Source organism: Pagrus pagrus (genome assembly GCF_965226575.1).
Source record: "Pagrus pagrus genome assembly, chromosome: 3".
Taxonomy (NCBI): domain Eukaryota; kingdom Metazoa; phylum Chordata; class Actinopteri; order Spariformes; family Sparidae; genus Pagrus; species Pagrus pagrus.
The window spans coordinates 25,495,153-25,519,073 of NC_140187.1; the positions used below are offsets into that span (position 1 = coordinate 25,495,153).

General features: G+C 46.4%; 1 protein-coding gene across 1 annotated transcript in view; it reads right to left on the reverse strand.

Moving 5' to 3' along the window:
• Positions 1-1,299: 1,299 nt before the first annotated feature.
• The window catches only part of lrig1 (leucine-rich repeats and immunoglobulin-like domains 1), a 36,806-nt gene continuing 14,184 nt past the window's right edge, over positions 1,300-23,921 (reverse strand). Inside the window, exons 4-18 of the mRNA XM_084349100.1 lie at positions 18,179-18,316; positions 17,787-17,930; positions 16,532-16,675; positions 15,901-16,044; positions 14,054-14,197; positions 11,720-11,800; positions 9,802-9,873; positions 9,248-9,319; positions 8,916-9,079; positions 8,216-8,569; positions 7,337-7,618; positions 5,487-5,921; positions 4,990-5,124; positions 4,501-4,755; positions 1,300-3,990 (exon numbers count right to left, since the gene is read on the reverse strand). Of these exons, the coding sequence (XP_084205226.1) occupies positions 3,785-3,990; positions 4,501-4,755; positions 4,990-5,124; positions 5,487-5,921; positions 7,337-7,618; positions 8,216-8,569; positions 8,916-9,079; positions 9,248-9,319; positions 9,802-9,873; positions 11,720-11,800; positions 14,054-14,197; positions 15,901-16,044; positions 16,532-16,675; positions 17,787-17,930; positions 18,179-18,316 (2,770 nt within the window). The 3' untranslated portion in view covers positions 1,300-3,784. The remainder of the gene's footprint in view (positions 3,991-4,500; positions 4,756-4,989; positions 5,125-5,486; positions 5,922-7,336; positions 7,619-8,215; positions 8,570-8,915; positions 9,080-9,247; positions 9,320-9,801; positions 9,874-11,719; positions 11,801-14,053; positions 14,198-15,900; positions 16,045-16,531; positions 16,676-17,786; positions 17,931-18,178; positions 18,317-23,921) is intronic.

Sequence of the window (23,921 nt, forward strand, 5' to 3'; positions counted from 1 at the left end):
AGTGACATCAGTCACATTTGTCAGATTACATGCAGCGTCCTCTGGAGCCACAAAAGGCTTTTTACTACCTTTTTCACATAATGCAGCAGTGCTCCCAAAGACCTGTAAACACTTTAATGTGTAAAATTGTTGGAGTTACCCTTTAAGTCTGAGACCTTTTTACTCAGTTTACTGAGAATTGCTCAGGAGAAATGAGCAGCATATTTTCCCACTTACTTTTGGTGTTATCAGGCCATGCAGATGGTTTCGATTGTATTTGCCAAGTTTCCGGGATATCAGCTCAGCTGCTGGGGCCTAACAAGATGATCTGCATGAGTAGATCAAGTCGGGGCAGACTGGGAAAAATGTTTTTGTTGTTTCGTCGAAACTGACAATTTAAATGAGCTCCAGCTGTAATTGCACCTGGCCTTACACAGGAAATGGTTCCATGAGGGGAAAAAGGCTGATTAAAAGCTGTAAAGAATTAATTATATTATTTTGAACACAATTTTGGATTAATTTCATGGTTTTCCTTAAGATACAATGTGCAGTAAAAATGTCTGCACCGGCCAATCGCACAAGTACTGATGGTTTCCACATGTCCTTTTTTTTTTTTTCTCAAAATAAGAGCATGCAGTTATCCAAGATAACATATTACAAGACTAACAAATCACTCCTCTACATCTGAATGACACATGTAAGAGAAATCAGCCTTCAGTATCAGCTTCCCTCCTCAGCTCAGTGTTGTCCTTCAGCCACGGCGGAGGTAAAAGTGAACACTGTCGGGGGGCAGAGGGAGACGGATGGCCTCACAGGTGGGAGTGTTTGTCATGCTGCTTGTCACTATGCTGTTGGACAACAATGGCCGGCGTGTGATTGGTGGAGGCCACGGCCGGAGGCATGTCAATCATCCAGTGACAAACATCCATCTGGAATGCACATTCTGGCCAGCCATTGACCCTCAGTCAGCCTCGACTCCATAGCAAATATTTTAAACAGGCCGGAGAAGGGAAAAATATGCCTGCTGTCTTTTGGAGCTTCAGGGAGCCAGGACACATTCCTGGTTGGAAGATTAGCTGTGTGTGTGTGTGTGTGTGTGTGTGTGTTACTACTTCACTGCTTTGAAGATCAAGGTCTGTGGATTTCATGTCTTTGTGCATGCTCCATTTCAATTGATGGCTTCTCCATAACCGCTGTGACATGTGAGCAACGCTAAACGCTAACTCAGCTGTTTGTGATTCTGTTGTCACTTTAACATCCTCTCATTCTGTTTGAACAGGCGGAGGGAAAAAAATTAAATAACAGGCAGAGCACTCACAATAATAGCAAAATGGGATTTTATTAGACACTTCACTGTTTCAGCTTTGACATTGGTTCAACAGTTTGTTTCAATAAATTACTCAGAACACAGACTGCACCTCACTCCCCCTCTTGTTCCTTTTACCTGCTACACTGGGATTGGTTTTCCAACTGGGACCTCTGATTGGTCTTGCTGGTTTAAAAAAAAAAAAAAAAAAAGTCATCTCTGATGGGTGCTATCAGGTGTAACCAGAGGAGTGTGTCCTCCACGTTACCTTGATAAGGCCACTGGTAACAGAACACAGTTCAGACAGGAGCACACTGGCGAAACACATGCGTACATGAGACAAAGTGTAACTACTGCTCTGCCTGATCATCATGCAGGGACGGTGACAGTCCAGACTGCATGAATCCTCCCAAGTTTGGTTAGAGCACGCATTTCACAAGCTTCCCGACTGTTCACAGCATGAGAGCGCACCTTTAAGTTACCTCAGACATTATTGAGCTGTAGTGATGTGATGGTGAGAAGGTTATGGATGTGACAGAGGCTGATTACTGGCCATTATCCTGTGAATGCACAACGGTGGCTGTTGAGGCACATTACAGCAGTAACACGGCGACACGACACAACACGATTCTCCCTGATTCTCCGTCTTTTCTGAAGTTCGTAGCATTGAAATGTCGATTTAAACATTCAGACGATTAGATGTCGAGTGTCCACAGCTGCGGATCTCGTTTAGAGCTGCAACTGATGATTATTTTCTCGATTAGTTGTTTGGTCGAAAAAAATGTTAGTGTTTGCCAAAGCCCAAGATAACGTCCTCAAATGTCTTGTTCTACAAAACCAAAAATATTCAGTTTACCGTCACAAAGGAGCACAGAAAATATTCACATTTAAAGGGTTATTCCACCAATTTTACAGGTGTGTTTACAGGTCTTTGGGAGCACTACTGCACATGTCATAAAAGTAGTATAAAGCCTTTTGTGGCTCCAGAGGAAGCTGCATGTAATCTGATAAACTGCCTCCAGTGATGTCACTCAGAGGCTAGAGTGGCATTGTGGGTAATGTAAGCACCGTGGTTTGACCAATACAGCAGAACCAGAGTTATTGCCTTTTTTTTATTCCATGCATTCTTCTTTTCTCTTCAAAACCTGTTGCCTTCATTACCCACAATGCAACGCAGCCACACATCAACGTCACTGGAGCCACAAAAGGTTTAACACTGCTCCCCAAGACCTGTAAACACACTTTAATGTGTCAAATTGGTGGTGTTACCCTCTAAGTGGCTGGAAATGACAATAGTTGGCAATTGATTTAATAAGTGACAACTAATCGATTAATCGTCGCAGCTCTAATCTCATCATGAATGTGACCAAGAACGCATGGTGTTTATGCTGAGATCATTATTGGCTTCTACAGCTTGAGTTTGAGTTTAATTGCAAACTTGTGCCAAAGTCACTTTCCTGGACAAATAAAGAAACTCATCAGAGTACAGAGAAGAATATTTTTTTTCCCAACTGGATCAGAGCAGCTTCGCAGTAACTTGTAGTATTGTGAAACAGGTGGAAGAGCCTTAATGGTACAGTATGTACTGTCGACTTTACCGTGTCAAGATAAGTGGAGCGTCTCCTCGCAGAGGAGGCTCCGGCATTCCTATTGGCAGATATCATGTACACAATCTGCTTGTTTCTGAAGTGAATATAAAAAGTGCTTTAACTGACCGCCCATAATCATCCCATCTTGAACCATCTGACGTACCAAAATAATTTACATTGAAGCTCTTCCTTCATACAACAACGCATGTGAATTGTGTTTGTGTAAGGCCATGGTTTGTCAAAAAACATTCAAGTGCAATCAAGTGTTTGCTTGGTTTTGCTATAAAGAGTGTACCAGGATCTCTCACAAAAAGTCTCTGGATATATGCTATTACAAGTTGAAGTTTTCTTTGATCATGCAATAAGGCACCGCAGCTGAATGTTGTTGGTAAAAGCTGAAAAAGGCTGTTTTTGTTTTTTTTGTTTTGAAGAAAAATAAAAATACCATCACTCCTTTCTTTGTCATGCACATAAATTCAAATACTCTTTTGTAAAAGTTATATAATATATAATATAAGAAAACTCTTATGTACAGTCAAATGTCCAAAGGTATATTTCTCTTTTCCCCCTGCACATACATATACTGTACAAGATTCCCTACATTTACATGCTTCAAATGCAAGTCACATTTTTTGGAGCTAGAATTTCTTAATTGGTCACCTCCCGAACGAAGGTTTTTAACTATGTACAGCTGATACGCTCAGATGGGACGCCACCCACACAAGCTCTTCACACTCCGGATGCCCCCTGCCTTTTTTCCCCTCCTGGTGCTCCCTTTCAGTCCAGATCCAGGAGGCTCAGGATCAATCGCCTCGATATGAGGTAGCAGTTTATTTCCCAGTGCAAAAAAAAGAGAGAAAAGTCCACTCCGCTACTGCGAGTCCACGTTTTGGGCTGGATGGAGCGCCTGCTAGTCGCTGGCTCTCCTTAGGGGGCCGCTCTCATTCTGAGAGGCTCTGAGGGTGTGTCCGTTGGACAGCAGAGTCTGCCTGAGCTCAGGCTCACAGTCACTGTCGAGGCGGCCGCGGCTCGTCGCCACCCCGGCCAGTTTCACCGGTTTGTGGAAAGAGTCCTCTTGTGATGGAGAGAACGCCGCCATCTGTCCCGTTCTGCCCACTGATGAACAAAGAAGGAGAAACAGGCAAGGTCAATGACGTGACATATATGTAGAGAAATATGCAGTCAGCTTCAGGATACAGAGGCAGTGGAATGTATGAACAGGGCTGTGTTGACATGTGGAGGTGAGAATTGGTATTTGGAGGCCAATACCACTGGTATTACTCCTCGCTAAAGAAGCTGAATCCCAGAACAGGCCCAGACGTGCAGCTGCAGCAGTGAGAACTCAGTGCTGCTTTACAGTGTTTTCAGGGAGATATCCTGAGGGGCTCTGGGTGTGCAACTATGATGGACTGTCAAATCCTGGAGCAAGCCAATCCATCAACAATCATGTTTAAAAGAATTTGCCTTGACAAAGGATGCTAGATTGCTGATTGTTTCTCATGGCATCACCTGAAATAAATCATATTCCAGGGCTTTAAAAAAAGTGTTTCTGTCAATGGGATGGGTTTGGAGCAGTTGCAGTGCGGGTCCTAAGGTAAATTTTCCCTCATTACACTTTAATCTTACCTTTTCTATCGTGTTGTAACGTATTGTGGTTTCTTGGAAATTCTTCGATGTCTTTTCGGATCCCGTTGGGTGTCCCGTTGCAGAGCAGCGCTGAGTGCGGCCCCGCGTCATGCTGCTCCACTGGGTGAAAGTGAGAGTGCTGCTGGTACTCCATGCCTCCGGCGGGGCCGAACCCGTGCGTCAGGTAGTCGGGGTCTTTGGAGTAGCTGCTGCTGTTCTCCATACAATCCGTGCACACGACTGCGCCGTCGAATCCTGCAGACAGGGGGAAAGAAAATAAATGACTTGGAAACTCAAAATCAACAACTGTGTGTCAACACTGTGGTTAGGGTGTCTGCTGTAATTATTTCTGATGCTGAGCAGGCCTTCACAGACAGCGGCGCTCCTTTCATCGTTATGCAACGCGCCGACTTCGCTCATGGGAAGTGGGAGAAGCTGCTGGGGAGCGCAAACATTTGGCAGGTCGAGCAGAGCACAACTGTCGGGTACCTGTGGTGTCTACGACGTGTCCGTTGGGCTGAGGTCCACCGCCGGCCTCCACGCGGATACACACATCCTGCCGCTCGGACAGAGTGCCCTGGGAGGAGAGGTAGCTGGGGACGTCTGGAGGAACGATCGTCTCATCTGGGAGAGAAGGAAAAGAACAGGAGGACATTAGAACCAGGGCTGCGGATACTGTGACACTGCAGCTCAAACTAATTGTTGATTAATCCATTTTATTGACGCATATTATTGATTATCATTAGCTAATCATTTAATTCATATTTTACTGCAACAAAATCACTGGTTTCACCATCTGTGTCTTATTTTTCTTTTTTTTTCTGCCTACATTGCCTCATTTGACAGAATATTTAGGAAAATTTAATTCACAATCGATTCATTGTTTTAGTTGTCAAACTGAGAAAAAATGTCTGAGTTGTGGGTTGAAAAAAGACACACGACATCTTCCATTTCTCTCCGTGACAGGACAGGACAGAATAGTTCACCTGTGTTGGTGACGCTGCACTCCTCGCTCTTCTTCCTGGTCTGGTAGATGATGCACACCCACACCAGCGACGTCACCACAATACTCGTCACTACAGCGATGACGATGATCCCTATAGTAACCGTGCTCGGCCCCACCGGCGTTGAGCAAAGGCCGCGGTGCTGCTTCACCACCAGCTGGCTGTGAGCGCGCTCCGTGCCCAGCGTGTTGGACATGAGGCAGGTGTAGCGGCCGGCGTCCTCCAGAGAGGCGGAGCCGATGACCAGCAGCTGGTTCCCGGGGGTGAAGTGGTGTCTTTCGGAGGGGCGAAGCTGCTGGTCGTTGCGCAGCCAGGTGATGCGGGGCGGCGGGCTGCCCAGCGCCTTACACTGCAACGCCACCGTGTCCCCGACCACCACGCTGCGGTCCTCCAGCTCCTGAGCCAGGTGGGGGGTTTCTGTGGAGGAGAGGATTCCTGAGGTCAGCGTTTGGTTCTGTTGTTATTCTGTGACATCACAGTTTTAGGTTTCTGCTCTCAGGTTTCTGCTTCGGCTCAGATTGTTCACAGTATTGATTACAGAGCGGTGAGTCAGCGGGATCGACTGAGCACAAAGTGTGATGTTCTCAGTTTGATCTGACCACCAAACCCTTATCTCATGATAACGGTCTCATCTAACAATCATATTTATACGTCTGAGGTCACATCTTTAGCGCTGCTGACACATTCATACGTTTTAATGACAGCACACAAACAGGATTTCTGTCTGTCGTCTTCAGAACAAAGCTTTCACTGTTTTCTCGGCAACTTCACATTCTGCTGAAAGGAGCACATTGAACAGAGTGTGTGTGTGTGTGTGTGTTAAGGTGGGCCTCTCCTCTCAGACTGAGCACTTCCCCTCACAGTGGGACATACACAGATTAAGAGATCTCACTTAACCCACTTCAGTCGCCCCTCTCTCCTCTATCAATACTTTCTCCCTCTCCATCAATCCCCTCCTCTTTCTTTTCTCTCAATCCCACTCGCTCACCTTCCCCCACACACTGACTCCTCCATTCCAATTCTTCTTTGGCTCCCATTTTTCTCCCCCGCCACTCTTTTCCAGACAGGGGCCCCTCGACTACAGCCACCCCCCTCCCCTCTCTCTCTCTCTCCCCTCCTGTCCGTCTCTCAAACCCAAACATCACAGATTCAGTCCAGAGGCAACGTCGCTCGCTTGCCTCAATATTTTACATTGTTCAGTGGATTAGCACTCGGCTTGAACTGCTGGGAAGTCTCTCACAAGTCGCACAACATGCAAATGAGTCACTAAAATACCTCTTGAAAGACCAGTCTGTTAAATATAGACGCAGTTGCTTCTGAGTTCTTTGGGGGACATTTTAGCTATTGTGTGTTCGCAAGGAAACCCCCCAACTCTCTCTCTTTTTTTTCTCTCTCTGTTCAACAAGGGACTGCTTTGCTCAGTTCAAAGACAAAGGACAAAGATGATCTATGTCCTGAGATGGTTATAGGAGAGCAGCTCAGTTTTGTTTGATTTAACAGTGTAAAACAGCCAATAAACTGGGAGCACTGAGGCCTGCAGTGAAGCAGCCATGACTGTCCCTCCCACCGAGAGAGAGGAGGGGGGTGGGAATGCCTAACAAACACCCCTCTGTGAGCCCCCCTCGCTTCCCCACCATCCCCCCTTTGACCCCCAACTGTGACCTTTGGCCCTTGACCCGCAGCAAGGCCACAGCTGCAGAGAAAAGAAAAATATAAAGCCTCTCATTCTGCGACTGACCATTTCCCGACTGAGCGACAGAGCTATTTACAAGCGCTCGTCTTTGGGGCATGCGGGAAAATGATCAACACGTTGAAATACGTGCAGCTCTTACCCAGCACAGTGAGCGTGGCGTTGGCAGAGACGGTCCCCGCTGTGTTTTTGGCGGTGCAGCTGTACACGCCCATGTCTTCCGGCTTGACGTCCATGATGAAGAACACGTCATCGTCGGGCATGACGTGCATCCGGCGCTCACGTGCAGCGGGGAAGTCCGTGCCGCCGTCCTTCTGCCAGGCGATCTGCGGGGCCGGGTGGCCCTCGGCGGCGCACTCCAGCCTCGCTGTGTGGCCCGTCCTGATGGTGCTGTCCCTCGGAGTCTTCACGAAGGATGGGAGAACTGTGGGCAGAAGAGACCCCGTTATTCAGGTGAAGTTTACTGTCCAAGTGCTGGCATTCGAAGCAGAATGCTCGACTCCTCGATGCAAATAATTCACCGCAAAGTAAAGAAGCAGCAAGAGGTCTGACGCAGACCCAAACTCTACATAAATACTCTACATTTGCAGAATATCAGAGTGACAGAGCGCAGAAGAGATGGCCCCTGTTAGCACTGACATGCAGCTAAATCAATTTGTTCCGAATACCATCCTTGGAGAGATGGAGGCCCGAGCCAGAGAGAGAAGACTTTATTCGAGTGAAAGAGAAGAAATCTGCATGACTGCTAATCTCAATCGCTCCTCTGTCAAAACAGGACAATTGCAACTCACATAAGTTTAACATAAGCAGGCATTTTATTTGGTGGAAATGATGAATGCAATCACACACATGTCAACAGAGATACTGGAGTGGCATGTTTTTCTCTGTCTATCATGTCTTGACATGACACTCGATCTCTAATGTTCTTCTGTTTTCCCCTCACGTTTTAACATACCAGAACTACAATAACCAAACTCTCCCCTTCGATATTAATACATTTCAGCCTAAAAAAACAACCTACCATTGACGATGAGGCGGGCCTTGCTGGAGTAGGTGGAGCCAAAGTGGTTGGTGATGATGCACTGGTAACGGCCCTCGTGGGCGAAGGTGACGTGCCGCAGGTGCAGGATAGTGGTGTACTCCATCACGCCCCCGCCTGCCCCGGGCACGTCAGATGTTGTGCCTTGGTGGTGAGCGCGTACGTGGGCGTAGTTCTCCGTCTCGGCTTGGCGAAGCAGCTCCTGGTCCTTACGCCAGGCGAAGGTCATGGGGGAGGAGCTGCTGCTCGCTGCTGTACAGGTGAGACGCACGTCGCTACCGAGGACCGTCACCGTGGTTTCTGGTTGCACGGTGATTTGGGGCTTTGGAAGATCGTCTGAGGTAGGATAACAATAGAAGGAAAAGAAGAAAGTTTTTGGAGGGATGAGATAAAAAGAAAAGTAGATTTGAGATTGAAGCATAAATCACACGTGTCAAACATCACATCTCTCAGTAGGTGTCTGCTTGCTATGAATAAACGGATGTGAAAGAGACAAATAAAACACACATTAGGATCCATTAGCTTGTCCGACTGCAAATGCAAAGCTAAACACAAAACACCACCCAAACAAATATGTGCAACTATGCAAATAACAGAACACAGCGGCTGTCAGTGTGGCTCTTGCTCAACACACCCGTCCACGTAAACACAGATCAAGCGCAGACACACACATATAACTCACCACACACAAAGCTGCTGGACGGAGCCTGGAAGATGCTGGTGTCCTTAAGGCTCTCTGGGTGGGCACAGGTGGCATTGACACCGGCCTGCAGAGCACGTGACAGCAACCAGTCGGGCAGCCAGTGGAGCTGGCAGTCGCACAGGAAGCTGTCGCTCTGAATGAGCCTGTGGAGGAGAGGAGAGGAAAAAGTATAGTTGTATTTATCACATCTGTTGCATCTGGAGCTGAATATGTAGTTCTGAGAGTGTGTGTGGATGCCAGGGATTTGAGCCATGTGTCGGTTTTCTGTGCACATAAATGTGTATTTGTGTAAGTGCATCAATAACACTCACAGGGTTTTGAGGTTCTTCATTTTACTGAAGGCATCGGGCTGGATGGAACGAATAGCATTGTCTCCCAAGTTCCTGTAGGGACATTACACATCGTCTCATCAACAACGACCGCACATTAAAGCTATGCACACTCAAGTTTTCATTAGCAAGGATCTGACTTTTTAACCAAGGTGGAAATATATCCACGTCTGAGGATGCATGCCACCTTTTCCGTCCCTCCCTGCCCTCGTTTGACAAAAGGCCTGTGAAAGAGCTTATAGGAATTCCATTTCTTGTGCGGAGCTCGCCATATGCTCAATAACTTTGTTCCAGCGCAGTGGCAGGAAAAAAAAGGCCAAAGTTGAGATCGTGTTAGGCTAACGAGAGAGAAGCAGCTGGGCGCTCGCAAAAGCCTCTGTCTTCTCCTTTTACAAAGACGCTATTAAATTGCTAGCGGCCTGCTCTCTGCCAGCTACTTTTGGCAATACACCCTCACCACCACCACCACCATCTTCCACACTCTCTCTCTATGGCGGGGAGGAGGAGGGGGCAGCCAAGCATTGTGGGATACTCACAGGTGTTCCAGGGTCTCCAGGCCAGAGAAGGCTTTCTTGGCCACCGACTTGATCTTGTTTCCAAACAGAGTCCTGCCGTTTCCAAACATGAAGGGTGTCGATAGATGAAGAGAGAGAGAGAGAGAGAGAAAGAGAAGAAGAAGAAGGGGGGAGGGGGGGTGAGAAGAGAGAGTAAGAGAGAGAGAGAAGCACAATTAGCAAGGCTGAATCTGATAAGAGTGAGGGGGATTGAGGTATTGGAAATCTGAACTGTGCGGAGATTAGCCCGGAGGAAGGGTGAGGGAGATTGGATGGGGTCTGAGAGTGTGTGTGTGTGTGTGTGTGTGTGTGAGTGAGGGGGGGGGACCTGGGCTCTGCGCTGCTCTTCAAAGACCACTTTTATCTTTATTAGAATTTAATAGCAATGACTGGCCAGGGCTGTGTGTGTGTGTGTGTGTGTGTGTGTGTGTGTGTGTGTGTGGGGTGGCTCTTTCACCCCCGACAGAGCTTGTAAGGACATACGTGCAACCATGTGAGTGTGTGTCCGTGCCTGTCAAGCCTGGTTTGAAACAAGAGGTGAGTTGCTGTTCGCTCTGATTCGGGGTCCTAATCCCTCCTTCCACCTCCCCTCCCTCGTCCCTCTCATGTTGTAGCCTCCGCTTCGCAGGAAGAGGAGACACGGCTGGCTGGTTCACAATGAAGACCCCAGTGTTCCAACTCATCCACACGTACGCACAAACAAGCGGCTGTCTTGTCACGGTGACGTTGAGAGGGCTACTTCGTCATTTTTGCAACTTTTATTTTGAAGGAGTTAAAAATAAATAAATAAATAAATGAAATCCGAGATCGCCTCATCTTTTTCCTTGGCTTGGATCTATAAGATCCACTTCCCTCCCATGTGGCGGCATTCAAAAGCCGCTTTAAGGAAACCCAGCGGACACTTTGATGTCTCGCCCCGTCTTTCTCTTTTCTGCATCTCTTTTTCCCATGGCTTGCTTTGCCAGCGTTGGGATGCAGCAAGGCCGCTTCCGCCAACGCCGTGACAAAAGGGGCAGGGTCAGAGGGCGGGGCGTGCAAGGCGTTTGATGTTGATGACTGAATGCAAGTCCTCGATTTCACCCTCTCTCAGTTCCAAACAACGAGGACTGGGAAAGAGGGGACGAGAGGAGCGGAGGCATGGAAGAGAAATAGAAATAAGCCTATTGGGGAGCGAACCCCTGCCAGCTCGAAGAAAAGCCCTTTTCTCCCTCTCCTTCTCCCGTTCTTTCTCTTTCAGCGGCGCTCACACTGGGAACCATCTTGGCTGGACATCATCTTTTCATCCTGCAGGTTGATGATTGCCGCTCGGTGCCAGAAACTCCACGTCCGCTGCAATTTCTCAACTCGCCAACTTTTGACATTGAACTTTTTTTACTAGCTGCCTTGACAAAAACGTTGATGAGTAATCATGAAAAACAGATATAACAAAATGATTCACTATCTCCTTCTTGAACCAGTTAGCAGCAAAAAGAACACAGTTTGGCCATAAAGCTACAGTGAAACAATGAAATCATAAGATTAAAGCCAGATTGAACCGGAGAAAAGCTGGCCTGCGCTTCAACAGGATGAAGTGACCTTCAATGTTTCATGAACAAGCCTTGTGAAAAAAGGAAGAGGGGCCCTATAAGTCACTGAAACGACTTCCCTACCAAGTGAAGTGTGGGGTCCGGGGGGGACACATATCTCACACTCTGTAGCCAGTAATTGGACTAGCTAAACTTGGCTGGCAATGAAGGCTGAGTCGGGATTTGGAGGGAAACATTTGGATCCAAGAAAAAAGCTCAATTCAGTTTCTTTGATTGTCTGTTTCTGAAGAACAGCGCAGAGGGATGAAAAGGAGGGGTTGATAGCGAAGGAGAGGTGGAGGGAATTTAAAGAAAGAATGAGGGGAGACACTCACAGCTTGTTGAGGCTGTCCAATCCAGAGAAGGCCCCGTTGGTGTCCTCTATTGTGCCCGAGATGTCGTTATGGTCCAGCTCCCTGTGGAGAAAGGAGAAAAGAGGGGGATAAGAAAGATGGAAGGAGGGGAGGGAGGGGAGCAGTAGAACAGGGACAGGGTCTGCCAGCGCTGAAGCGTTACACAGCCCTGGCAGAGGATGGTCTGGAAGTCACGGGTTACCCCTTCGCCCACACACCCTCCCTCCCTCCCTCCCTCCCTCCCTACATCATCCTCCCCCCTCTGCACCTGGCCTTAAGAGCCCCTCTGCTGCTCTGCTCTGCCAACCAAGCGCATTCTTTCCTTGGAGGGGTGGAGAAGGAGTGCGCATGTGAGTATGGGTGCATGTGCATTGGTGTGTTGAGTCAAACCCCAGTGCAGGGAAACGCATGTATAATTCATGACTGCGTGGAGGGGTTGGCGGGAACACAATGCCGTGTGAGAGGCCAAACCGTTGGGTCTGTTCGTCCAATGGCTGCAGGTATGGCACTGCCAAATGAGGCTAGGAGGCGAGCTTAGCCACGGCTGGGCAAAGACAAAATGAACTCGATGAAAAGGAAGAAAAAAGAGCTTCTTTTACAGCCTTCGGGGGTTTCCAACCACTTGTTGAATGCACTTTATTTCCCCTTGCAAGGTCTAAAGAATTACCTCTGTAGGTGAGGTCATAGCTGCAGAGGAGCCACAGCTCCGCCCCTCTTCGTGGTAATCAAAAAGAAAAAACAACAGTCGGACGACTCCTCTGAACCATTAAAAGACTTTCTTTCAAACTTGAGAAAGGCCTTTGAGCTTGATGGTCAGCAACACCCTCCACCGCCTCCACAATAGCACCCTCCACCCCCCCTCCTCCCCTTGCTTTCCAAGCATCTCCTCTCCCCCTCTGGTTCTTTTCAGTCTCCATTGGCCGCTGTCTTAGTTGGACTGGACAGGGGCTGCCAATTTCCTACTCTTTCTGGCTGGCTGGATGTGAATGGCCGTTGCCTTGTTAAAGCAAGGCCAGTGGTGGGGGCTGTGGAGCGGGGAGACCGGGCACTGAGAGGGGGGAGGGGGTGCTCCGATGAGCCAACGACCCCCGTGGCCGAATTAGAGGGCAGGCTGGCTTGTTTGGAGCTTTCACACCCCGATGCAGGCTCCAGCCCCATGCCAGCACAACCAGCAGCGCAGGCCCAATTAAAGCTCCCCCGGCTCCTTTTCAGGGCCCAGCCTATGCCTGTCCTCCCCTCCACTGATTAGATTAGGCCTGCCTCAAAGACACGGAGCACAGGATACAAAGAGAAGGAGAGAAAAGATCATGCAAAATCAGTGCATAGATAGTGTGTGTATTTGGGGATAACACAAGGAGATGACAGAGTACACTTAGCAAAACTGAGGGGAGGAGATAGGCATTAAGTGTGCTTTAAAAGGGTAAAGCCAAAAGAAACAAAGTAACCAATTAAAGACAAGAAAGGAAAACATGAGAGAAGAACTGAGATAGGGTGGTCACAAGCTCAGCCATCCAACTCTCCATTTCCCTCTGTAGCTAGTTATCTAGCACCCAGTTTGCCAGCAGAAAGAGGCCTTATGTGCCTTGGCTTGTCACCCAGCTGTGAGAGAGAGCTTGTCTAGCCAGCTCTGGCACAACTCTCCTCTCTGGCTCTCTCACCGGGAGGAAGGCATAGCCAAGAGGACCTTGGTTAGGAACCAAGACCCCCAAGTCTTTCTCCTGGATTTATCCCCTGACTTTCTCCCTTTCATTCCCTCCTTTCATTTCTTTCTTTAGGCCTGTTTGGACTCTTTGTGCAAAAAGGTGGATCAGCTGGAAGAGAAAGCTCCGTCTTTATTCGTGGCTCCTAAAAGCGAGGAAGGATCTCAAGGGACGTGAGCGACGTGGACTACTTTCAGATCCAAGGTTGTTGGAAGCTGGAGTTCGAGACAAAACAAAAACCTCAAAACAAAACTACACAAAAGGAGCAAAGTGAGAAAAGACGCAAGAATAATAAGGAGTTGCCACAGAAACCACGGCAACAGTGATGCATGAACACCTCATAAAAAAGTTTTAAAAACTCATGAATAGACATGAATGCAAATCGAAATTAAAGCTGTCTTGAAAAAATATACAACTCAATGAATGGACTGCGTAAGCCTAAATATCAAATATCACAAAGGCAAGACCAATATTAAACATCTCAGCTTTCACTGCTCCCAAGTGGCACATCTCAGCCTTATCGTCAGCAGGGGCAAAACCATAATGAGTGGGTTGTTGGGGGTTGTTTGGGGCTTGGTAATAGTGGTTGAGGGAGGGGGTGGGGGGCTGTACTTACAGGATGCGTACGGCCTTGAGGCCTCTGAAAGCTCCCTCGGTGATGTGGCTGATGGAGTTGTGGCCCAGACGCAGAGTGTGGAGATCCCCCAGCACAGCCAGGCTGCCTTCATCCAGACGAGTCAAGTTGTTGTACGACAGATTCCTGGAGAGAGAAACAGAGCACGAGACAGACAGAGAGGAGGACAGAGGCAGACGGGGAGACGGAGAGAGGAGGAGAGGAAAATCAAGGGGAAAAGAGAGAAAATGTTCTGTGTGAGGTCTGGAAAGAGATGACAGGTTGGCAGAACGCTGAGGCAGCTCGTGACATCATTATACTTAAATTTCATGGCTGATTCAATGTCTATTTGCCACTCTGTGATGTGCTTTTCCATTGTGCCTGAAACAGAGAATGAGCTTAACAGACCTCAAGAGCTCAACTGTGGTCCTGACAGTTTGGCGGGGAAGAGAATAAGTTCTTGGTTGGAGCTTTACATGTCTACAACCTCCATTTAAAAACCTACTTGAGCATGTGGTAAACCCCAGGGGAATATATACTGTCACTCAGTGTGCTGCAGCCTGATACACAAACTGATACATTTTCTTATATCAAATCTCTTTTTTTTCTTACATAGTGGCAGGAAGTCCAAATGGGATAAGGAGAGTACATGGATTCCAAACAGATTCACTTGTTTTAAGAATTTGGGAGGAAAGAGTACTCTGCTAGTAATAAGACGACATCTGACTCGAGTTTACATGAGGAACAGGTTAAACTGAAGACTCAGATCTTGTTACAATGGCTTGTAAGACTATTTTCATAGTATGCATGTAATACCTCTTGATAAATCCTGATTATAAATCCAATAATGCTATCCTTCAGCCGTGGTCAAAGGCAGTATTGTGCATTATATTGCCCTCTCTGTGGCCCTTGCTGTCTGTCTCTGTGGCCAGGCCTCAGGTTTGCTTGACCAGTCATGTGTGCAGAGATTCCTCCTGATGACCAACCTGGGCTCATTGGGAATGCAATAAGAGGCTCCTCATAAAGACAAGTCACTCTTTTCTATCAGTCACTGGGGTCATCATAACTCAAATCATATAACCGCTGACTGGTGCGGTGCCGGGAGGGTGATTCAGAGATGGCGCTGGGAGCTATCTGTCATTCATAGACGTGTGCACAGGAAACAGCAATGAGATACACAGAGCAAACGTACATGAATGCCACCTACGTCTTTATCCCTACTGACTGTTACATATAAACTAACACAGGCGCCACGGATACCCCAGGCTACCTCGCAGTTAGCAACGCCTCAGCTGAGCAAAGCACTTTACAGCAGCAATACGACAGTCATGTCAACAGAAGAGGAAAGACTCACAGATAATAGCTCCTCATTGGGAAGACAAAGGGCCGTAAAGGCGATCCTTCAGTGTAATTACCACAACACAACCGGTAGAGGATTACACGCCGCTTTGCCAAACCCCGCGCTTCAGAAGTGAGTACAAAAACTCTTGTCAAAGGGGTTGAGTGTTGTTGAGCTCAGCTCTAATTATGGGATAAACAGGCTTAATCTGAGAATAGCGTAACGTATTGAGTGTTAAAGCACAATGTCATTTAACCCCTTGGAAGGTATATGGATGATATGGTTGGGGGTGGGGAGTGCTGAATTCTCAAGCTATAGGACAAGAGATCTGGATCCTAAGAGACAGAGCAACATTTCAACCCGCAAGTTTTAAATATACAACTTTTATTTTTAGTAATGTTCACTTTAGTTGCCTCCCACCCACTTCCACTGCAGGAACTTTAGGAACTTTAACTGCTGTCTACTTTTTTAAAGTGTGAGTTTTCAGGCTAATTTAAATGCTTGTACTCACAGTTCCCTCAGCTTTTGGCAGAACTTCCATCCATCAGCGTTGATGCGAGCTATAGAGTTGTTACTGAGGAATAACTGCTGAAGGGAGGTCAGTCCGTACAGGGAGCCACTGTTCACCTCTGTCAGGCTGTTGTAGTCCAGGTGACTGCAAGAGACAAACATGAGCGAAATGAATAAAAAATATCATCAGGAAGAAAGACGTTCAGGGTTCAGACACACTGGTTTCGCATACAACAGGATGGGTGGGGTTTGGTGGGAATTGGTGTGCCTTGAAATTGCAGCAGCAGTTCTGAAAAAAACTACAGTGCAATTTGAGACCATTACTGTGTTATTTTGCATGTAATTGAAATAATATGTAAAATTGTAGGTCAGCAGGATAAGTAGTGATTGTTGAGATAATGAACAAGTTCCAGTAAGCACAAAAAGATTTAATTCTTAGAAGGTTTGGTGGGTGAATATTCCTGTTATAGCAACTGGTGCAAATAGGATTACTGTCAGAGTTTCAGATAATAGGTTATACAGGTTTTACAATGCTGGTGTAGAGTGTTTCATGTAAGGTATAATACTTGGCAACTTTTATGTAAATGCATCATTATGTTTCTTTATAGATACTATTTAGTTGTTTTACTCACAGGACTTTCATCTTGGCCAAGTCCCAGAAGGCTCCATCAGTCAGTTTGCTGATGCTGTTTCTTTGCAGTTTGAGGACCTCCAGGCTGGACAGACCCTGGAAGGTCAGACCCTCCACTTGACGAATACGGTTCCTGTTCAGTTCACTGCAGGGTGGACAGACAGAAATTTTAAAGAAAATCTAACGACTGATAGCGGGGAAAAAAAGTCATTGAGCCACTTAATCATACTTAAACTATGTCAAAATATTCTCTTCACTTCAAAAACAAGATCTTATTTTTCTCTTTTGCCCTCAGTCTACATTAAAATCCATCACACGCAAGTCACGACCAAAGAATCCTGTAGCCTGCACGCTTGAGTTGGAGCGGGAGCATTTTGTAGTGAACAAATCTTAACAAGCATTCCTCAGTGGTGTCCTTTCCACCTGTGGCCAGCGCTGTATACCCACAGGCTTTAACTTACAAACAGGGGTCAACTGATGACACTATTAATTAAAAGTTATACTAGAAAGGAGATATGAAAAGACAACATGGTGTAAGATTTTAAACCGAGCAGTGATTCAGTATTTTGCATACAAGGCCTGAGATGTCACTGCATGTAGCTGTGAATCTGTACATCTGGCATGTGAGAGTGTGGAGGCTGTAAAAGCCCTCACGTTGGTAAAGATAAACATCCACACAGGCTCTTTTAGGTCTAATGTGCATCACCACTACCGTGTGCAGATGCAGTGCAACCGGGGCCACCTGTCCAACAAAAGGCACCTGGGGGAAACTACCGCAGCCACAATGGGGGAGACTCCCATTACGTGAGTCCCTTTGCTCTCCGGAGTGGAGGCGTTGAGCTACAAATGAGTCAACCTCGCTGTTAGGCCGGAGGGAAGTTTGACTGAGATAATAGCGCACGGTGTGTGGAATGAACTAACCACTTTGGGGATATGGAAGAAGGCAATAAATCACAGATAATACAGCTCCGGTGTTTACCTAGTCAGACCTTGTCCACCTCTAGAGGTATAGCTCACACTAATAGTGTTCCAAATGTTAAACACACAGACCACTACCAACTCTTCCTCATTTAAACTCTTCATTCTTTTCAATTCTGTAATGTCTCCAAAGAAACTGGGACACTCATATTTTTTGACATTTGTGTTTAGGCTGAAAATGAATATTGTTTTTACAGGAACGGTTCAGACAGATCAACACACAACCTTGTCAGCATGCTAATTAGGTTGCTGAACTGATGAAATCCAGTGGTACTCACAGCTGGGTGAGCCTCGGGAGCTGGAAGGCTCTCACGGGGATCTGGCTGACGCGGTTTCTGCTCAGTCTAAGGACCTGTAGAGTTGAGCCCAGATGGTCCAGAGCTCCAAGCTCCAACACGTTGATCTTGTTGTTGCTTAGGTACCTGTACACAGAAACAGCACATTGTGATGTAAGATCCCCAGTTTCTGTCATTCTTGAGTTATTTTACATACTTCTAATATTTTGCAATCAATTTCCCCCAAATTGTTTTTATGAATACAATCTTGAGTATCGTATTTGGGATAAAAAAAAAAAATGTATGCAAAACCCTGCAGAGACTGTTAAAGTTTCATTGTTTCATTTCTAAAGATTGGTGTGTTGTATGCCGCAGCACTTTGAGATTGTACTTACAGGTCTCTGATTTGGAGCCCTGCAGGAAAGCAGTGCCCTCGAAGCTCAGTGATGTCATTATTACTCAGGTCCAGCGTTTCCACAGAAACCAGCTCTCTGGTCCGCCTGCCATCTATGCTGCGGATCTTATTATGATGTCTGGAAAATGAAGACACACAAAAAGGCATGAGGTGTGGTTGAAAACTCGACTCTATGAAGTATCAGTATCACTATCATGGAAAATATGACCCTGTTTAACTTCAGTGTCCATTTCCCATCACCGGAGGAAGACACTCCAAATCCCCCTGCTTCTCTAAATCTACTCTCTTCACACAAAGACAGCAGAGTACACAGAGCAAAGTGGTCTTCAACCACCACAAATTTGTCCTTTAAGAGCTTCCAAACAGAGGCTGGCCTTCTTTAAACAATTCCAAGGACACCTGTGCTTCTCAACAGAGCTTAGGCGCAACATCTATTAGATAGATGGGGCCTTGGTAATCAACTAGGGCCACTTAAAGGGGGATTTCTGAGCACTTCAGCGTGTGATGGAATGGAGAGATGGCTGTGTGGTTCTCAAGAAGTTCTGGCCACTATCAAAGTTCTAATCTGCTGAGGGCAAAGGAGCAGGAACTCACAACAATATAACAGAGAAGCAAAAATGTAACAATCTTGAAGAGATGCAACAAAACAAACAATCAACACTTCTGTCAAGAGGTCTCCTGTCCTCCTAAACGTGGGTTATGGTGGGTTATTTTTGCCAACCAGGACCCAATTAAACAAAGAGAAGACGAGAAAGAACAAAAGAGAAAGTAAAAGAACTAATCGCAGTCATTATCCTACAATTTGGATAAAGGGATGGTGGAAACACTGCTCGACAGGGACAGACACACTCCCGTAAGGCATGAACTCGTGTAACTCAGACGCAGCTCTACTCTACTGCAAACATACGCATACAGTACAATATGCAAAGCAGACAGACAGGTTAAAAAAGAACACGCAGTTAGACATCCATCTTGCTACACCAGTTGTCTATGTGTGTGCGGAGGTATGTTTGTGTGTGTCCGTGTATATGTCAGTGTGTAACTAAGGAGTCTGATGGCCGCTGTTATCTGATCATACATGAAAGACTTTGCTGGGTGACACATTTGACACATGCCTGGGTGCTAACTAGGGACGGGAATTTCATTTAGTATCCCTTTCATTTACCCGACTGGTTTGGAAAAAAACACACAAAATCTAACGACAGAGAGGGAAAGCAAAGAGAGGGATCAAATTAAGTCTTTTAATAAAAAAAGCACAGAGAGAGCAGGTATAAACACTTCACAGATAAAACTGAGAAAAGCACCGAATTACATCAAACAATTACCAAATGAAGTTTCAGTTTAAACTCTCTCTAGCTCTTTCTTGACCTCCCAACATGGTCTCTCGCACCAAGGACCTGTGTTTAAGCCCCATTTCCAACATGGAGCTGACCATTTGGGATCTATTTTGCTCAAATCTGATGACCTGCATGGATTTCCCCTTGTCAGTACATTTACATAAGATGCAGGAAGCTGACACATCAGGCAGCGACCAGCATCACAAATACCAAGTTAATTAAATGTTTTATCTCAAGATCAACTCACTTGACTAACAGAAAGTGTGGCAGCACTAGAAGAAAACTCAAAAACGCTCCTTTATTCTAAATTAAAGCCCAGCAATGTTATTCTGAGTTCACTTCCTAGGGTGGTGTGTGTGTGTATGAGTGTGTTTGACAGAAAGAGCAAGAGACAGAGCAGGTGTTCCACCAGTCAAACTCGTCAAAACAAGGTCAGTCCCTCCTTCCTTCCTAGCCTTCAGCCAGCAGATGGACACACACACACACACATACATACACACACACACGCCCACACACACATTTATTGGTGTCTGAGAGAAGGAGGGGTCACACCACAGCATCCCACCTGAATAAACAGTGGCAGAAATGGTTAAGGATGAGCCAAGCAAGCACGCCTGGGCAAACACACACACACACACACACACACACACACACACACACACACTATACAAATAACAAACACACACATGGGACAGAGCAACAGACAGTGGCTACAGTGAGCCTGAGCAAAAGGGACAGAGGGAAGGATTTGGGAGAGTAAAGGGAGGAGGGGGGGATGAAGGGGTGAGGTGGGGTCAACAGCTGGTGACCTTTGCTGGGAAAAACAGATCAGTCTCAAACTGGTGGGAGAGGTTGACCTCTCTCACTCGTTCTCTCGCCCTGCTCTCCCCTCCACCACTCCAACCAAATTCCCTCTCCTCTCTCTCTCTCCCCCGTCTCCCTCTCTCCCCCCTCTTGCTCGCTCCCTCCCACAGTCAGAGCCCAGCTGCGTGAGAGACAGATAAAGCCGCGGCGCTCAGTGTGTTTGAAGTCCACACATACAATAGTAGCGTTTATAAAAAGTGATTATCATACGGCCGGGGACAGTTCTGATAAAGAGGAGCTGGCTTCACTCTTGTTCCCTTTGATGTCTGGGGGTCTTATTCGCCTCCATTCCACTTAATTCCAAATCTCATTACCCTGCCCCATTGACCATCTGATTATCATGAGCCGGGCTCATTTTGACACTTCTTTTGATGTATGGAAAGTGCAGCAGCGGTTTACACTAGCATGCCCATTCTCCCGTTTCCAGTGTCATCTTTGGGGGCGATTGTTTGGCCCGTCCTTTCCCATTTGAAGCTGGCCGTTGGGACAAAAGGAGAATTATTTCAAAATCAGATCATCCAGCGGGCCATATGATTTCTATCCTGAGCTGTTTTAATGGATCCCTTTGATGTTCATTGAAAACAATGGGAAAGTTTGTGCTTCTCTGCTGTCACTCTGACAATGTGTTTTTAAAACTTTTTGTTGCTGTTTTCTTGCTACCCTGCTGTGGCATTCTGGGAGTCGGCAGGAATGCCAGTGGGCTCGCCAAGCGCACTGTGGGACTGTGGGAGCCCGGTTAGTTCAGCGGGAGCTTTTAGGTGACTCTTGTTTACAATTTAAGGTAGAGCACTGGTTTGACTGATTGATTGACATCTTACCAATTGATAACTATGGGGAAGGGATCAAAGTAACAGTAAGCAGGAAAAAAAAGGCAAAAGAAAGGGTTGGAAAGTCATCTCTCTGCCAGGCAAGGGATCAAGAAGAAAGCAGAACAGAGAAAGAAAAAAGGAAGCTGGAAAAACACAGCCCACTCACCTTTCCCTTCTTAGCTAATCTATTCCTCTTTATTTTAATAATAAACATAATTCTTTATAAATGTGTATACTGTGCTCTCACAGGACTGAAGTCATCAAGTATAAACTTTAAAGATTGTGAATCAGATATCTCTGAATAACCATGTGCTGATTAGATACAGTCTGATGATTATCTTTGCAAAGATAACTCATCAGCAATCTTTTCATGGGTTTAAAAGCTGCATTACAATGAAGTAATGTACGTTTCTGACCTTACCAAACTGTTCTACTTATTCTAATACTTGCCTCTACCCACTTTGTCATTATATCCACATGACTATAATATTGTCGCAGGATTTACAGAGGTATTTGGTAAAATTTATGGGGATATTTGATTTTGTTGCCCAGTCTGACCATTTATAAAGAGGAAGATTTAAAAAAAATACATAGTTTGTTGCTACATAGTTATTTTAAGACCATGTAGCCCAGGCCTAATTTAACTGAACATTTAGAGTGACAGAAATCCTGGAAACTTGCCATTTCCTTGAGCTATTTAATGTGTGTTATTCTTCAAACATCATTAACTGATTTCCATCAGACAGTGCAAACTGGCAAACTGATACACTCCAGGACTCACAGGCAGTCAGACAGTAGCAACCACATATGATGGGCCCTTTTGGTGACCGTTGGATGGGGGGGTTGAAAGTCTTTTCTCAGTCCGTTCTTTAGTGTGTGCGTGTGCGTGTGTGTGTGTGTGTGTGTGTGTGTGTGTGTGTGTGTGTGTGTAACCCACTGTCTCACACAAACTTGTAGTCAGACAGCATTCCAGACTATCTCAACCAATGGCACAGGATCACTGCCTACAGTCTCCATTGCTGCCTCTGCCAGGGCACATACAGTGAAACTCTCACACTCAGAGGGCTCTGTAGTTGGCAGGGGAAACGCGGAGCGTTGGATTTACATTTGGGAATATCCTTGAGCATGAGCTCACCTCTCGCTTCTCCTTTTCTGCTTCCTCTGCCTCCCTCTGTACCCTTCTGCTGCCTCCTCCACTACTTCTCCTCAACCATTCCTCTTTCGTTATGTAGTGATGTCACCCTGATCTGACACTATTCACATCCCCCGTCCCGTCCACCCTCCCTAGTTTCTCATCCTTCCTCCCCTTCTCACTGTCACCCATTTTACTGTAAGCCATGTGACTGACAGCTGCAGCTGCAAGTGCTTCAGCGGGCCCTCACTTCAGCTGTGTGGCTTTGTAAAGATCCGACCCTCCCTCCAGCCTCCACTCCCACCAGGCCTACAGGCCTTCCCCTAGCAACAGGCTTCAAGTCAGGCCAAAAAAAGACACCCCAATCATTTGGAGGGGCTGCGACACTGCATAGTTTGTGCAAGTAAAGGTGAACTTGCTCTGATCGGTTTTGTATCAAAAGCAAAGTGAACATGAGATTGTTTTAAACCCTAAACATCTAGTTTGAAAACACACACAATAACAGCTCAAACCTTTTGGAAACATGACAAATTTGAACAGATGTCAGATTTGCTTAATCTTCACAAACTGTTCACAGATTACAGACATGTTCTGACCACATTAATGCATCATGATGAATTCTGAGAGGTGGACAGATGACGCACAGGGATAGGCGTAGGTGTGACTCCCACAAAGCTCACCACCAGCAATGACACGACCATGACCAACGTTACGGGAACCCGCAGCTGCGCGCTTTAGTCAGTCAGCCAGCATGCTAGCAAGGTGTGAAAAAACATATGTAGAGTGAAGCTAATGGTTAGCACTGGACCAGCTTAGTGGGGTTTAACTTTCTTGTTTCAGGTTGAGTGAGATGTAAGAATGTTCCCCCTGGTCGCACGAGGGGAAAAAACTATGGCACGCTGGAAAACAACAGTCCACCCAACAGATGATATGGGTGGAACGCTGTCATGGTTTGACTTATCCCGTGTGTGTGTGTGTGTGTGTGTGTGTGTGTGTGTGTGTGTGTGTGTGTGTGCAGAATCTGAAACATACCAAGAAGAACTGCCATCTATTTTGTTCATACTGCATTTGTTTTGAGGGCCTCACATTCCTGGAGCCTTTCTTGATTATCATAGTAACACAGAAAAGTTTCAGTACTGAGATGATTCAAAGACTTGAAGACGTAAATGTAACTTCCAACTACTAAAAGTATATGAACACCTGTATTACCACAATCAATTCCAACATGACTAAAGTTATGAAACCAACACTTTCTTGCCTCAACAGTGTAAAAATGAGACTGTTGATGGAGAACTGAGCTCACGTTTGTGACATACACAAGCGCACACACACCCTTCCCAAATAGGGCAGTAAATCTCCAGTGAGATGCCAGTGCAGGCAGTCCCCACAGGCACAGTTTCACAACTGGGAGCAACCAAGTTGGAACTATATACGAGCCGACTCTCAGGCAGCCAGCACCACTCGCTGCAGTCAAGAGCTCATGGCCAGCTAATAAGACTAGTCAGTTACGTGACCACATACTAATTGCCCGAGACAGAGCTCCGTATTTGCTCAGCGCTCATTTTTGATCTAGTTTGATCT